The sequence below is a fragment of the Xiphophorus maculatus genome, chromosome 1, assembly GCF_002775205.1.
Source record: "Xiphophorus maculatus strain JP 163 A chromosome 1, X_maculatus-5.0-male, whole genome shotgun sequence".
Classification (NCBI taxonomy): Eukaryota; Metazoa; Chordata; class Actinopteri; order Cyprinodontiformes; family Poeciliidae; genus Xiphophorus; species Xiphophorus maculatus.
This window is the reverse complement of record NC_036443.1, coordinates 5174180-5191410: the sequence shown is the minus strand read 5'-3', so window position 1 is coordinate 5191410 and position 17231 is coordinate 5174180. Positions and strand designations below refer to the sequence as shown.

General features: G+C 40.4%; 1 protein-coding gene across 1 annotated transcript; it reads right to left on the bottom strand.

Moving 5' to 3' along the window:
• Positions 1–3387: 3387 nt before the first annotated feature.
• On the bottom strand, positions 3388–8791 carry pofut1 (protein O-fucosyltransferase 1). Its single transcript, XM_005804857.3, has 7 exons — positions 8619–8791; positions 8237–8358; positions 6711–6893; positions 5664–5776; positions 5355–5547; positions 4908–5150; positions 3388–4003 (listed from the first exon to the last, which is right to left on the bottom strand). Exons 1-7 carry the CDS (start codon positions 8755–8757, stop codon positions 3803–3805), a joined length of 1194 nt encoding a protein of 397 aa, XP_005804914.1. The 5' UTR covers positions 8758–8791; the 3' UTR covers positions 3388–3802.
• Between the last annotated feature and the right edge of the window lie 8440 nt (positions 8792–17231).

The following is a 17231-nucleotide window of genomic DNA, read 5'->3' as shown; positions in this document are numbered from 1 at the left end:
ATTCATATTTTATAGAAATCAAACAAGAAATTGTGGCGCATAACAATCTTTGATAGACTCCTTAACCTGCATCTAAATGGAGTATATCAGTGTTTGTCAACATGTTGGTGTGAACCCACATCCTGCTGGCAATGGCAACATGCTAGTCACTCTACATGCTAGCTATAGCCCTCATGCTAACATTAGGCTTGTACCTAAAATAAGCCTTTTAGCTCATTTTTCATTTATTAGCTGTGTTTATCATACTGAATGGAGAAAGTTGGTCAACATGCTCCTGACAGCATTAAAGCTAACCATAGCATTTTGGCAAGTTTTACCTTATACATTGCTTGCTGAATGGAGTTGGTCCACATTACTCATTAAAGTAATTATACTCCACATGCTCTTGACTACTTTTTATTTCACTTTAGCATTGCCGCTGATTTTCAGCACCAGAACAAAGCTGGGTTCCAACTGGCAGGCTCCCTGTGGCAAGTTAATTGCTTCAGAAATGTTCAAATTTCCACTGCTACTGATTTTTAAAATGACATTTATGCAGTTGGCTTCATATAGTGAATAGACTTCACCTTGATGATGGTATATTTTTGATGTTCTATGCTTACCGTGGACAAAACGGATCTGTATTTATCAATAACTGGCATGGCTTAAATTTTGCATTTGTCTGGTCGTTTGTTGCTGGTTTTTAGAGGTCAGAAGATAATCGACCTCGTAGATGGCCTCTAAAACGAAGGCGTCGACCTCCAACAAGGCCGTGAGCGCTCGTCATCATGAGGCTACACTCAACCAGCTGTCTGGCCTAGTCAAAGCCATGGATAAGATGAGAAAATTGGTCAGGATTAACGCATGCATCTGGTGCTGGGATGAAATCAACTTTGTACATGGTTATTTGTCTTCTTCCTGCAGGGTGTGCTGTTACTCTGGTGGTTCAAGGGAGGCACTTTCCTGTCCACCGACTAGTTTTAGTGGCTGGTAGTGAATTCTTTCGCCTTATGTTCATGGGTAAGCGCTGGACATGCGGACTATAGGATGTTTGCAACCTTATGCTTCAAAAATACACAAGATTGCCCAAAGTTTTCACACATATGAACTTGACTAGCTTCCTGTCTAGAGCTGAACCTAACAATTTATTTTATTAGATTTTGTGTTTTCAGCTCTAGTGGCTTTTATTCGTAGAGATACATCTGTGAGAGGCGGAAGACACGAGGCAGAAATGAATGGGTTCGAACTCGAAGGACTGAAGCCGCCGTCCATCAGTCGCGCGTTTTACCCCTACATCACCGCCACGCTTGTCCTATTCTGATGAATCGAATCAAAAAGTGAAGCCAAAGTGAAACGAGAATCTAAAGGCGGCGCAGAAAAACACGTCACAACATGTTAGCTGTGGATTAAACAGTTGTATAATGGCTGAAGAAAGGGCACAGATATGGGATGTGCGGGAGTTTCTACTGTATCAAATCGAGAAGAATAATAGAAAGCTGGCCACTGAGGTGTTAAAAAGATTTTTTTTTAAAAAGAGTTTCCAGTCCAGGCAGGGGCACAGCTGACTCTTAGAATATCACTTACTGTATTCCTCAGTAATACTACAATACTATTGCTTACAGTATTCCTCATTACTGTAGAATACTCAGTAGTGAGGAAGTTCCAGACTTATTGCATCCACTTAGGGCATCCTTTTACGTTGCGCCATGCTGGAACTTACAGACTGGAAATGGTCAAAGTAATTGATTTGAGGAGTGACCCTAGGTTTCTAGCAACAGGGTGCACGTCTGTTTTTCTGTCGCGTTTACCTGTCTGCCATCGTTCCAGGGAACGGGATGGAGTCTGCTTCTCCTGCGGTGAATCGACAGGAAGTGGACCCTGAAATAGTCGAGCTGCTGATCAACTACATTTACACAGCAAAGTAAATACAAACCAGGCAGACGTATCATTGTGTCACACTTTACTTACTTACTTACTTATACTTATCTACCAACCCTGAATAGTAGCATCTAGTTTATTTACTTTGGACCAACATTATTAGCTTTTTATTTTTTTGCTCTTTCCTTTGGTTTGTTATTTTGTTTGCATTTCCTGTTTATTCCTGTAAAGCACTCTGCATTGCCTTGTTGCTGAAAATGTGCTATACAAATAAAATGACCTTTTGCCTTTAAATTCTATAAATGAGTTTTAAATTTCTCTCTCGATTTAGAATCGAGCTAAACAACAGAAACGTCCAGTCGGTACTGCACGCAGCCAGTCAGCCAGTCAGCATCTGATTGAGCCCGTGAAAGTGATGGGCGAGAAGTTTCTGCGAGAAAGGGTTGACATTGCAAGCTGCTTCGGTAAGAATGCAGGCCTGCTGCTCTGAGAGGGGGTCAATTAGAGGTGTGTTCCTGCAGGCGCCTGGGCCTTTAGCACACTCTTTCAATTGCGAGGGACTGAAGGCGAAAGCTGAAGTGGTTCTTGTCAGGCGAAGTTGCATAATGAGGACTTATCTCTATGACATACCGTCCACATTCAAAGGTTCGTCAGCTTCCCCCATATTAAAGAGTGATAAGTGAGCTACAATATATAATATTGGTAGAATTATTGGTCAAATTTCTAATTCTGAATGAGATTAACTACAGATAAGTTTCACCATTTAATTTTTATTTGTTTTAGCCTTTATTTCAAGAGGAAAAGTACATTGCAATGGATATTTGCTTTTAAAGTGATTAAGTCTTGATAACTGATTTGGTCAATGGCTGTAGCTTCAACATGCTGGTGATCAGCTAGTATGTTTTAGTTAGGACTGTGGGGTAATGCTGGGCTGTTTGACCTTTCTTTTTTAAACCTTTAATATCTTAGCATGCACAAATATTTGACCTTTTTTGTTTTTGAAGAATACAGGAATGGGGCTTTCTTCATGCAGGTTTTAACCGTCTGCTTAGCTTTGGCTCGCTTCCATTATTTTAACACTGCCTATGTACGCAAATGGATGTAGAACAGATTTTCCTAGTGCTGACGCTACATAACAGACATGATGGCCATTAACTTTCAGCAACTAAAACCTTATGTCAGCTGATGGAATCTACTTATTAAATAAAATATGACGGTCTCTTTGAAAAACATGCGATTTGGAGAATGTTTTTTCTTCAGATACACGAGTCGGGGAAAATTAGACTTAGACTGACTTTGTCATTTTGCATGCACAGGGTGTATACAGAACAAAATTTCGTTGCATATGACTCAGGACAGTGTTTTGAGCTTCCAATTTTGTGAGGTTACTCCAGAATAAAATAAAATACAGTATAAAATATGACAACAATTGAGGCACTTGTTTGAAACGTTGGCAAAATCTTCTTGCTTTCGTCTCAGGAAATCAGCTGATGAAACTGAACTTTGAGCTTTAAATGAATGTGAAAAACATTCTTAGAATACTGATTTATTGATTAAAAAATGTTCATTACAAATCCTTTTCATAATGGTGTGAATTCAAAACTTAAATGAGTCTTGAAGGATGCTGTCCTCAGCTTTCCCAAGTAGTGCTTGGTCCTGGTTAATGCTGCTTTTCTCTGCATAAAAGGCAGACGATCATCACCGACAGAGGTTCACCAAGCCTCTGAGATGTGTTAAAAATAAATGAGCAGCAGCACATAGATGGTGAAAAAGTTCAGTGGGAGCTGGAAAACATGTCAAAACAGTTCCCATGGTAGCAGCTCTAATTCCCAGCCTTTCCTCCTCATTTCAGCTCAGAGTAAAACCGGACCTGCCTCTCTCTGAGACACTTCATATAAAATATCCTCCTGATCCGTTTTACTATTCCGTTGAACTTGTCCCCAGCTCAGAGTTCTTGTTTCGGTTCTTTCTTTGTGTTGGTCGGCGTCTCGATACCAAAGAAAGAGGAGGGCAGGCCGCGGACGTCTCTTTCTCTTTTCACGAATGCGGAGAAGGAGGAGACGCAGTTCCCGATGAAGTGGTCTGCCTGTCCCAAGATGTACAGGTCAGTTTGGGCCAAGTCCGGCTGCAGGCTCACCACCTTCACCTGCAGAGAACCCCAGGGAGAGCTGCTGTTAAAAGCAGGAGGGACCACAGCTGGGCTGGCGCTGAAAGACAAACGGACTACAGAAAGACTGAATCCTTCCAGGATTTAAGTATAATTTGAGTTTCACTGATTTTTGCGTTGCTACTTTAGAAATACTTGCAATATTTTTTTCCTTATCAAATCCCTTCCAAAATCTACAAATAGAAGGAAAAAATAAGCAGATTGGACATTTTTATTCTTTAGAGTAATTAAAAAGCTCAATTTTTGCTTCTTGCCATATTGCTGAACATGATATGAAGTAAGCCTAAATTAGTAGTGTAGAAGTATGACTGCCACCTACTGGTGGGAGTTAGCATCACCCAATCCCAGTCTTTTGACAATTTTGTGGAATATTTACATAAGTATGGATAAATCTGGTTATTTTGCATGAAAAACTGGAGGGACTGGTTCAGTGTTACTGTAGAAGGAGCCATTTTTGCACTGCTTATTGTTATTAACCTTAGAATTAAGCCAATCATGGCAGCAGCAAGTTGCACTAGCTGTGTTAAGTCAGTTCTGATTTCTTCACTTCCTGTTTGAGGGGCTGCATGTCTGGAGAAATATTCACTCTGGTTTTGGGTGAATATCCTCTGGATCAATAATCCTCTGGAAGGATTTTTTTCCCCTCTTATTCATTTTTGGCCAGTTTTGATGCAAAACCGTGGAAACGGGATTGTTTTTACAATCGAGAACAGCTTTAGAGCCTCAAAAGCTCAAGTAATTCCTGAACTACAACCCCAAATCAAAGAGTGAAAGAGGAGGATCATGGATGCCCCACCAATCATATCCTGACTTCGTCTCTCTGCTTGGCTTCTGTACCAACAGACAGATATTTAAAGAGGAGCAGAGCTGCTTGACAACCCACCTTGCCCTTAAAGAGCTTCTCGATGTCTCTGCTGTGGGACTCGGAGTCGGTGGCGATGTAGACGGAGCGAGCAGCGGTCTTCCTCACCCAGCGCTGCACGGTCCGGCTGATCTCCTTCAGGTCGGGCAGGCAGGCGCTCATGGGAAGGGGCGGGGCCGTCTGGCGGTTGTAGCCGACGCACTGCGGCGACGCCATGAAGTGAGGCCCCGTGTCGCCGCTCTCCAGCAGCCGGCAGGCGTTTTGCTGGAGGAGAAGCAGGAAGAGGCCGGGTTCAGAGCTGGACCTGCTGCGGGTCTGATAGATATTAGGTCTGCGACATATCAGGAAACCATGTGCATATATCTCTATTTTCCTTCATCACATTCTCTCCTCCACTGTTACCAATATGTATGAACTGTGAGCCTGATCTACAGAACCTGATCTACAGAACCTCTCCCATCATCTGACCCAGTCGATGCCGATCCTCAGGTGGATGCCCACATATGGTCTGACCAGCAGGGCGGCAATGTGCTCCTCTCCCTCCTTCACCATGTTGGCTGACCACACCACGTAGCGCTGCAGACCCACATGCTCCTCCACCACTGGGAACTGGGCCGGAGCGCCGGGCAGCGCCAGGACCGGGTGCTCAGAGGCCGGGAACCTGTTCCAACACGAGGAAATCAAAATCCATGTAGCTAAAAATAACAATTAGATTGAACCGGAGCGGCTCTAATACACTATCAATGATTTTGTCCTTGTGTACAACAAAGCTCTTACTTCTTGATCCACTGAGGTTGGTGATAAGCGCTGAAGGAAATCCCTCCGAACAGGATGGACTGGTCAAACTCCACGCCCACGTAGTCCCAGAACGGCCCGAAAGGATTCCCGTCCTGGAAACGGAGCAGAAGCGAGAGTCCAGGCTTCACTAGGAAGGCACCCAAATGGACATTTGGGTCCATACCAGTAACCAGGGTTTCCCCTAATGTCATAAAAGCCTAATGGGCCACCAGGCTTTACTTGCATTGTTTGTTTATTTGTTAGGGTTTTTTTTTATACACTAATAATAATCATAGCAAAGACATGTTAAAGAGTCACTTTGGTGAAACGGTTATAAGCACAAAGGCAACAGAGTGTGTGAACACAGGGAGGCTGAAATCACGTGTATTTTTTATTCACAGGAACTTCATTAGCACTTCCTCTCTCTACTGTTCTACATGCTAACAACTTCAGCGAATAAAGTGACACGTCATGGATAAAGGATAAAACATTTTTGGACGCTTTAATTAGGATGAAACAGCTGAAGCGGGGGAAAAAAAAGGACTGTATTTTTAGGTGTTTGCCTTTTCCAAGACTTTATAGTTGGCGTTTTAGAATTGCTGGTAATGTAACAAGGTGGAATTAAACACCGGTTGTTCAATATCGGCCCAATTTTATTTATCAGCCCAAGACTGATAGAAAATGACTAACATCGGTCGACGCTGATGCCGACGCAGCAGGAGGCAGAGCCTCGTCACTAGAGCCTTTTCAAACATTCCAGCGTTTTAGTGGGACTTTTTGTGACGTACCAACACAAAGCATTGAATGTTGTGGGCTGAAAGGAAAATTATAGATGCTTTTATAAACGTATAATAAAAATGTGTGGTGTGCATATGTGCCCCAGTTACTATGATACACCAAAAATAAATGCAGCTCAGCTATAGAAGTCACAAAAGTAGCAAACAGAGTCTTCCTGTTTTGAATTTAATCTCTGTATAAATGTAGCTGTTCTGTGATGGATTTACAGATCAATCTATTAGCTGGGATTCAGTATCCGTGACCTCTGACCTTCATAGGGCAGGTCTTCTTGTCTACGCTCCGCTGTGCTGCGGTCTCAAAGCAGTAGGCCTTCCTCTGGCCTGGGGGCCAGTGTCTGGGAGCCAGCACCTCCATGAAGTCCTCCAAGCTGACCACACGGTGGTAGGCAGACAGCGCCCCCAGCTGGAAGAACTCCTGGTACGGAACATGAACCTGAAGAAGAGAGAAAAGGAGCATTACGCCACTGTTAGTCTTTTAGTTCAGCTGCATGAGGCGGCACGATGGCATGACTTTGGTCCCATCAGAGATTTCAGAGAAATGAAGGCGCCGAGGCGCAAATTCAAACTGGAAGACTCTTCAGCCACGCCTGCATCGTCCAAACGTTCATCCGCCGCAGCCCATCAGCGTCGGCCCATGCCCCATCACAGCCAATCGCCGATCAATCTTCCGTTTATAAAGATCTTCATCCATGACGCCATTTGTTTTCCAGCCGTGCTCTCTCAGCTCCTTCACCACCTCTATGCTTCGGGCTCCTTCAGGCTTCCACCCTTTCTCCGACCGCCACCACCAGTGTGGTGCCGCGGGGGTTTGAGCGCCAAAGAACTTTAATTCATTTATGTCAGAAAAACCTTTTCAATCGCTTTTTTTTTCCTCCATGTGTTTCTCTCCAGGTTGAAATTGGTTTTCCTTTGATAACATAAAATTATTTTTTTTTTAAAAGCATAAATCGACCGTATAAAAATGTTATCTTTGGGAAAACGTAAATTTTTCCCCCCTGAGGCGTCACTCTGAACTGGGCTTCCGTGGTTCAGAGTGACGTCAGCCCACCCAGGACCAACGATCTCGCTTCACAGCTGGGTTTTATTTGGACTTCGAATTCAGGTTGACTTCCAGAAGTGATGACTGAAACAAAAGAAACTTTTTCAAAACATTTTGTGTCATTTTTTAAATTTTTCATAAAAGTGGAGAAAAACAGATTAAAATCGGATTTGGTATGAAAAGAAGAAAAATGCCGATTTTATTTTAGAGCCACATCGCCCAGACTTGCAAAAGGAATCGTAATTGAACCTAAAAATATATTTTTAAAAAATAGTTGACTGGATTAGATTAAAGTTGGACTAAAGCTATTATCACTTGAGCTCACTGCTAAAGCTACGTGACCAGGAGATGCGAGACTTTGCAGAAACATGTAGCTCATGGATCGAAAGTGTTTTTGAGAATGATATTAAAGGAGAAATGAGAGCAAGTTGCATCTGCTGACAGCATGACTGAGGATTTCATTTGGTCTGTAGTTTAAGATGGCAGACGTATGACAGTAGTTTAAGAGTTAAGAGTTATCTCTTAAATTACACCCCAAATGTTCTTTATTTTTGTGTGCAAGAACCATTTTATTAAGGCAGGTAGTCAAGCTGTAGAAATACAGTGACCTGGATGCAAAAGCTCAGAAGGGAGAAGACCTTTGACCCGCTCCAGAAGCCTTACTTGACCTTTGAACAGGAAGTTTGTTCGTCCCTAATCCAAGGCATAACCCTCCAGGAGTTCTAAGCTGTACTTACATTGGTGTAAGGCGGGGTGTGGTGGCGGTACACTATCCAGGGAGGGACCGCTAAGGTTCGGTTCAACATCTTAGCGAAGGCCAGAGATCCCAGGAAGTGGTCCGCCTGGTTCCCGAAGCGACCTGAAGGAGAAGAGCAGCAGGTTTCTCAGCTGCTCAAAAGTAACCCGTCACTCCTCCATCAATGCGAACAGCTTTTAGCCGAGTCCTGGAAACGCGTCCAGACCGGAGGCATTTAGAAACCATCTGACGAAAACACAACTTCTAGACTCACTAACCAAACTTTTAAATCCCTATGGTTCCATCTTCTGAACTTCTGAATATGAAAAGTTCCCATTTCAGCAGCAGAAAACACAGAAATGACGCTGTGAATAAAGAGTTACCCATGCAGGGACAGTAGAGGACGTAGCCATTTTCATCCCACTTAAGTTCTTCACTAGAACCCAGACAGGCATGGAGGAGGAGAAAAAGAAATCCAAGTTTTCCTCTGAAAACATCGCCTGCTTGGAATCTGACCGCCATTGCGGTTCATTCCGCTAACGCTGCTGCTGCTTCTTCTTTTCTATTATGGCGGATTGCAAGCAACTTTAAGGTGCATACCGCCACCTACTGAACACGAGTGTGTAGCAACATTACTTCACAACTATCAAATTCTATACCATTATGTTGTTTTCATATTTAGACAATCCAGTGTAGAAGATGTACTTGATTGCACCACAAAAGTGCAGCTGCTGGAAAATCCGCCCTGGTCAGAAGGACTTTGACAGAACCAGTGTTGTCACATCTTTTATACTCTGTGATGGTTTGGACTAGTTGAATGCTGCAGGCAGCTGGATTTGACTTTTTCTACAGTATCAGTGATGTTTACGTTCAGCTTTATGATGATTTTCTGTTTACAGCCAATTAAAACATGACTTTTAAGGTTAGAATGGACCAATTCACATACTACTGTATGTGTCGCATTTAAATGAGCAATAAATATTTAATTTAGAAACATTTTACACTCCCTAATTTATGTAAGTAGTTTTATATATATATATATATATATATATATATATATATATATATATATATATATATATATATATATATATATATATATATATATATATATATATATATATATAGAGAGAGAGAGAGAGAGAGAGAGAGAGAGAGAGAGAGAATTGCAGATACATTTGCAAAGTTAAGAGATAGAAATTATTAAGGATTACTATGTGAAGCACAGGTTTTCAAAGTGAGTACCACGGCACTAGAGGGCGCTAGGGGGGCTTCAGAAAACTAGCAAGGTGAGGGGAAGGGGGATAAAATACAGAAATTGAATCTAATACATTTTTTTAAATCAGAATGTTTTAAGCAGTTTTTATTATCAAATCTATTTTTTATCATTGTGATAAAACACAACTTAAAATAATTTATTCAAACCTTCATTTGCATATTTTCATCCTCCTGACTGGCTGCTACTCGAATTTATCTTCTCCTGAAGCTAGCGTAGAACGGTCTACCCAAATTAAAAAGACATGAAACAGCATTTATTCTCACCAAATGTAATAATTATTTAATAGAGAATAAAAATGACAAAGAAAATCATTGATGTTTGTCAAATCAGGCCTGCATGTAGATATTGAAGACAGAAAGCATTTTAAGTTATTTTCTCTTCCAAGTTGTCTTTGTAGTAGTGATCAATGACCTCGACTCCTTTAAACATGCAACACAAGCAGAAGCCTAAAATATGAATGATTAAGACCACCAAGCCTATGTTGACAACCAAAGGTGCTAAAATCTATTCAGTATAAAAGGGCCTGAAACTTTCTGTTGTTTTCTTTGGCGTCTTCACGTGATTGGTACGACGAGAAAAAAAAAGTGCTGAAAAACCATCTCTTCCTACCACAAAGGCTTTTATTGAAAATAACGTCTTTACGAAATTGCAGTGCTTCCATCAAGCACGTTTATTTTCCTTTAATTTTATGGTTAATAGAAATGGAGATTGCGCTGCCTTGTATCCTGTGCATGGATCCTGCATGGTTTTTCATGTTCTCCCTGTGGAAACGTGGGTTCTCTCTGGGTACCTTCACTTCCCTCCACTGTCTAAAAACATGACTGTTGGGTAACTGGTCTCTCGAAATTGTCTTACGGTGTGAAAGTGTGTTGATGGACTGCCGACCTATCTAGCCCAATGACTGCTAGATGCCTGCAAGGATAAGTGGGTATAAATGATGGATGTTTGAGACTGGATTATGTACGACGAAATGGGACACATAAATGCTACTCAATAAACCTCTGAAGTCTTCTACCCTCATCTTCTGATTTCAGCAAAAGGTTTAATAGTGAGAAAGAGAAGAAGGAAATGCATCTGATTTCGTCAAATCGGATTCCTCGCCAGAATCAGATGGAGTCGATCAGTTGAGCGACAAAGACTTGAGTGGAATGAAGGGCAGTGCTTCCAGAACGCTGTCATTATTTGGTCATCAATAGATCTTTCACATGTGTGCTCAACATGGCCAGACTCATGGAGCGGGGTAGGCATGGCAACACATGGCCTTCAGGGGTGCGGTCGCGAAACTTTGATTTCAGACGTGTGGACTCTCTGCCAGCCTGCCGTGTTTGACTTGAACCAACTAATAATTGGTTAAATATGTCAATATCCACTGCTGGGAGGCTGGGCAACACATGCCCCGTGATCTGCATACAATTTGTTGGTTGTAATTTACTCCAAATCAGAGGGGAGAAGAGATTAATAAGATGTCACAAACTTAAAAACCAGGAGGTGAAACAAAGAAGAGTAGCATTTTCCTTTAGAGTCCTACAGACTTTTCCTAATCCCTCTACATCCTCCAGCTCAGCCAGTTCACTGCAACATACTCTCCTTTTGTACTCCATCACATCTTTTTTTTTTTCATTCTTTTTTTCTCTGAAGCCCGACAGCTGGCTGCTCTTTCCTTCTTTTCCTGTGTCGTTGTGTGTGTGTGTGTGTCTGCTCCTCCCCCATCGCCTGAACACACACTGTTTTTCATTGTTAGCGATGACAGCAATGATAACAATGCAGAGAACCACAACTCACAGCCCCAGTATGCAAAAGAGAGTCGGAACGAGAGATGCTTTCTTTCAGGCCGGCATGTTTCTTTGTTGTTGTTTTTTTTGGATAGAAACAATTAAATTAAAGGCGGAAAATGTTATCCTATAGCCTCCGTTTCTGCTTCTCTTGACTCGCTGCTTGGCGTTCTGACAATTTCACTTCCCTTTTTGACGCTTTAAGTTCCTCATACGCAACACCTCACCTTGTGTGGCAGCAGAGGAAGACGTTTGCAGCTCATTAGGAAATGTGTGCGCACACACACACACACAAGTATGTCACTTCTGCTGCCCCTGGTTTTCCGCTGCGTGTGTTAACCTGGTTGCAGTTGGTGCAGGGTAACAGACCCCTTACAGTGGCCTGTCCCAAGGCAGCCGAAACCTTTCTGTGTGGTGACTGACAAGTTGGCTTTCGGTTAAACTCAACACTGTCATTTCATACTTTCATCGAAAAAAAACAACAACAAAAAAAAAAAACATACTATGTCTGCATCTGACTTTTGGTACACACAGTTTGTTTCTGAAGCTTAAATGACAAGAAGAGATGAATTTCTTGAAAATAATCGCAAAAATGCATCCAAACACCAAATTTTAAGGATTTGTTTAAAGATAATTTGCGGATTGAAGAGAAGACCTACTGAAGTGATTTTTACAAATCAAACCAGAGGGGTCCAAAGTGTGGCTCGGGGTCCACTTGTGGTTGTTGAATTGATTTTTGTGGCCTCCAACTGCAGTTCAAGATTGACACAAATTTGCAGCACGGGTGCAAATGAGCAAATTATTACTGGCTTTCTTAAAATGGAACCATAATGTACGACACCAGGTATTCCTATTTTTACAGTGAAACCTTTATAAGAAGTATAGCTCATCTATGCAGAGACTTAAACTGGAAAGCCGACTTTGCTACAGCCAAAGCAGTTTGTGTCTAATTTATGAAACTTGGCTAAATATAGCAAGCTTTTTGAAAGAAAGTGACCCAAACACTATTCGTATAACTGAAAACAAATTTGCTCCATTGAGCCCATAAGAAATTGAAAACAAGATGCCTTACTTTTAAAACAACATGCAAAATAATTTTTAAGTTTTGACTCTACGATGAATAACGTCCCTTACCTACAAACAAACAAAAAACAGATTACTGCATTTGCTTGATTTTATTTATATATATATATATATATATACAGTATATATATATATATATATATATATATATATATATATATATATATATATATATATATATATATATATATATATATATATATATATATATATATATATATATAATTATTTTTTTATTTATTATTATTTTCTTTCCCTTTTGACAACAATTTTGGCACACGTCAAAAAGTCTGAACACCCATGGATTAAACCTTTTTTGTCATAAAAATTGTTCCACACCAAACTTGCACATAGTTAGCTTTGCAGCTAACTAACAATTTGCATGTATTTCAAATTGATAGATTTTGATCAGCGTTTTTAAGTATGTGTCAAATTACATAAGAAGCCACGCAGCAAATGAATTTAATTCTACTGAAGCACTGTCAAAGCTTGGATATAGATCCAGGAGCAGTAGCTCGTTTCACTGATAAAATTTCGTATTAAAATGAAATTCAAATCTTCCGAAAATGAAACGGCTGTTGTTGTAACAAGGTGAATTTTCTATCTCATTAAAACAAGAAACTTTGTCTTTAAAGTGAGAAGTTTTCTTGTTCCAACAAGAAAGTTCTTTGCTGAAACGAGACATTTTCTTTTCTCGTCTCGTTATAAACAACAAACTTCTCGTCTCAGTGAGTTTCGAATTTAACAAGACGCTGTTATTAAAACGGGAAAACCTTGTAATAGCAAGATGCAAGCTTGTTAAAACAAGAAACTTTCTTGCTATAACACATTTTTAAAATCTCGTTTAAAGAACGTTTTCTCGTTCAAACAAGATAATGCTTCTAAATTAATTTATATAATTCAAACTCCAACTCAAATGTTTAAATCGTACCTTGTCGCCAATGTTGGCATTAAATTCAAGCTAATTGATATGATTACTCAATTAATAAGTTACTTTCACAACAAATAATATGTTCTAGCTCAAGTCAAAAACATATCTGCCAGATTCAGCAGTTCATAACCTGCACGATATCAGCAAGTATGAAATACATGTAAACCTTCAATCGATCCGTGTTTTAATCGTCCATCAGAACAACAGATGAAGCGGAGAACGATCAAAGATAGACTTTATAGATTCATTGGAGCTAATTTAAATTCCTACCTAACTTTACAGTTTGTTGCTGTTTTCTGCCCTGAAATCTCACCTGATTTCTGCCTCTAACAACCACACCTGTTCAGTATTAAAGGGGCAGAATTATGTATTTTCCAGGCACATGACGCCATATTGTAACACAATCAAGTAATTATATAACCTTCTGTTGTTATAAAACAAAACTGCATCTGTATCAAATATGACATAAGAGAACTTTGACTTTGTAATTTCACAACTTGAAATCGTCTGTCTCTTTTAAAAACTCCTGCTCTTTCTGAAACTCCACGTCCAGGAAGTCATCACAACGCCACTCCTCTACCAACCCTTTGACAATGTTTTTACCAGGCGCTCAGGAGATGCGCCGTTCCACTAGGTGTTTACTAATTGCTGCTGGCTAGTCTGAAGGAGCTGGGTGGGGGAGTTGAGGAGGAGGGCTGCTCTGACGCGTGGAAACTGCAGCTCTGAGGAGGAGCCTCATCCTGAAAGGCGGGGCTAGGACCAGCCAGGCGTTTTGCACAGCTGAATGGTTGCCATGGGAGATTCAAAAACTGTCTCAAACATGCATGAAAGAATTAAAGCAACAATGTAGATACATTTTTGATGGTAACATTGTAACATTACGCAAAGCTCAAAAAAGTGGATTTTACTTAATACGGCCCCTTTAAGAAACATTTTTTAGGAGAACATGCTTGCAAAACGTCTCGTTGTTTTTGTGAGATCTCCATGGTCTGTTCTTAATGACCATGGAGATCAGACAGAACAGACAGAAACGCGGAAACGTTTCTTCCATTTTTTGACACTTGTCTGAAAAATTTACATTTTTTAATTTTTGTAAATCTAAATAGAATAACACTGTTATTTTTTAATTAAGTGGCCTTTCTTGGTGTATGTTGGGTTTTATTTCAACCACAGAACCACAAAGTAACAATTATACAAAGTTACCTGAACAAAAGCAGAACTAGTGAATCTAATCCAGTCTGTGGCTCTGAAGATGTAAGTGGCTTTTTTGACCTACCACAATGGAAAAAGGAACCATTTAATATTTTTAAATCCAGATTATAACAAATGCAGATTTTTAAGCATTTTAATTTTTTTCTGCTGTATTTGCACTGAATTTCCACAAAGGATGGCATTACAAATACCAGTAAAATGTTTTAGATCTATTTTCTTTGTCTTTAGGTTGGGTATCTGAGCTTAAAAAACCCCATCCTCTTTTATGTTTATCTTTATTTCGTAACAAAGCACAGTGTTTTTTTGTTTTGTTTTGTTTTTTTACAAGACCTTTGTTAAATAGCTGTTTGTTTAAAAAGTTGTCTTTTTCAAAAGGTCATGTGACATTTGTGGCTCTAAATGAGTTTTATTTGACCCTTCTGAGGGAACAGTGGCTTGCATACCTTTTGAACTTCTTCACATTACAACCACAATCATAAATGCATTTTATTGCAATTTCATATGAAAAAGCCACCGTAAATCATCAACGCCATCATCCCAGAATCCTTAATTGTTCCAGTTTCAATCTGTTCAAAAAGAGACCACCAGAGGCTGTTATTTTTAACCCCACCTCCCCTCATCCCCCCCAGTGGCATTACTTCATGACTCTGCTGTTTCACCAGATCGGACTCGGCTCCACCCTTCACCTTATCAACCTGCTGCAGGCTGCTCACATCAGCTGTCTTTAGTGCGATACCCTCACCTCGTCACAGAAAACTCCAGAAAATTCAGCTCAGATAAGTCCTCCCCCCCCCCTCCTGCATCTACACAGGGTTTATCACAGGCCAGCTGCCTGGTGGTTACATAATGGTCAGAGGAAAGGAGACTTTCAATTCAAGCGTCATCTGAGCAGCCGGTCACATGTCCTGAAACATTTCTGTCTGAGCCTCACTGACATGGTTGGGTGGGGGGCGGGGGGGGTCTGATCAGTCAGTATCTTATCAACAGACAGTATAAAAACATATAACATAGGTTTTCCACACTAATATCAATCTAATCTACTCACATCAGAGAGGTTTTCCATCTGAAACATTAACTTAAACCTTTCCAAACTGTTTGATCAAATGTTGTAAAAAATCCATTTTATAACTGAATGTGTTCTAAACCATACAGTCATACCCCCCCCCCCCCCCCACCCCCATCCCCACCTCCGAAATGGACTGCAGCATCCAGGGTGCTCAAATCTAAGGAGCGTCATCACAGATCCTTCCCCACCAGCTGCTGTGAGACTTCAAATACCATCCTTGCTGTCATTTGGAGGGCAATGGTAGTCAGCTAATGTATTCTAAATGTCGTTAACTTGTATTTTTCATTCTAATGTCGTACACTGCAAAACATAAATTGTAAACTTATCTTTAGTCTAGTTTCTGGTGCAAATATCTTTGCACAATTAAAATGAAACAAAAGTAACTTGCAAGTAACTTTACTGCAAGATACAGGAGCTTGTTTTAAGTCAATAATTTCTTAATAATGATGAAAAGATTCTAGTCTTTACTGGCCCAATCTATGAAAATGTTCGCCACTGATTCACTTACACATTTTTTTTGACATTGTATGCTATTCTTATTATTTTTACTGTATTATTTTTCTTATGTTGTAAATTTGCCTTTAGTGTACAGTCTGTTCTGATTTTAAAATTTCTGCCCTAAATCTGAATATGTATGCTTGTATTTACCTTTAACATACTGCTGGTACATCCAAACTTCCCCACAGTGGGACAGTAAAGTATGTTTCTGTTCTATTCCCATATAAAGCCAGGTGGTTTAAAACATCCTGTGGCAAATCAGCCACAATTCACAGTTCCTTCTTCCTTATCCCCACCACATCCACAGGGTAAAATTATGTATTAATGCTATTTTATAGCACAATCAAGTAACTACGTTACCTCCAGTTGTTATAAAAATGCTGTATATATCAGACATGACTTAAAAGATATTTCACTTTGTAATTTAACACCTTGAAAATAGAGCTTTGGCTTTTTACAAACTCCTGCTCTTTCTGAAACTCTGCCTTCAGGAAGTCGCCACAACATGGCTCCTCTTTTAACCCTTTAACAACATTTTTACAAGCATTGTATGAGATGTAGCTCACACAACGAGCTCAGCAGACGTGCAGTTCCCCCGGGTGTTTGCTAATTGCTCCTGGCTAGTTTGAAGGAGCTGAGTGGGGGGAGGCCTGCTCTGTGAGACGGAAGCTCACAAGCTTGGAAACTGTTCTAAGGAGCAGCAGCCTAAATCCCACCAGGCTTTTTTTTTCTTTTCTTTTTTTTTCACAGCTGAGTGGTTGCCCATTGGAGATTAAGGGATTTCTCAAACATGATTCAAAGAATCAAGGCAACACTGCCGGTATGTTTTTGATGAAGGAATAACATTATAAGACAATGTACAGCTCAGAAAGGTTGACATCATGCTGCCTCTTTAAATAAAAACACAACATTTTCTAGGTGAGCTGATTGGTGGACAATTTGCTGAGCGTTTCTGAGGATTACCAAAAAGTCACAATAACCGTGCATTACAACCACGTTATGTGGGACACCATCTCAGCTCACATAAAGGTCAAACCTTGAGACAGATTAGAAAAACGTTACCTCGCTTTGCCTGAAGGAGAAATCTCTGAGGAATGTCTCTGACACCTTGTTAAGTGTACCGCCTTGAAGAATGAAAGCTGTTCGGAACATAAC

Excerpts from the sequence above, each read along its gene's own strand:
- pofut1 (XM_005804857.3), bottom strand. The coding sequence starts at position 8,757 with ATGGCGGTCAGATTCCAAGCAGGCGATGTTTTCAGAGGAAAACTTGGA. Across the intron at positions 8,359-8,618 it reads CCTCTACTGTCCCTGCATGG|GTCGCTTCGGGAACCAGGCG; the intron begins GTAACTCTTTAT and ends CTTCTCCTTCAG. Across the intron at positions 6,894-8,236 it reads ACACCCCGCCTTACACCAAT|GTTCATGTTCCGTACCAGGA; the intron begins GTAAGTACAGCT and ends TCTCTTCTTCAG.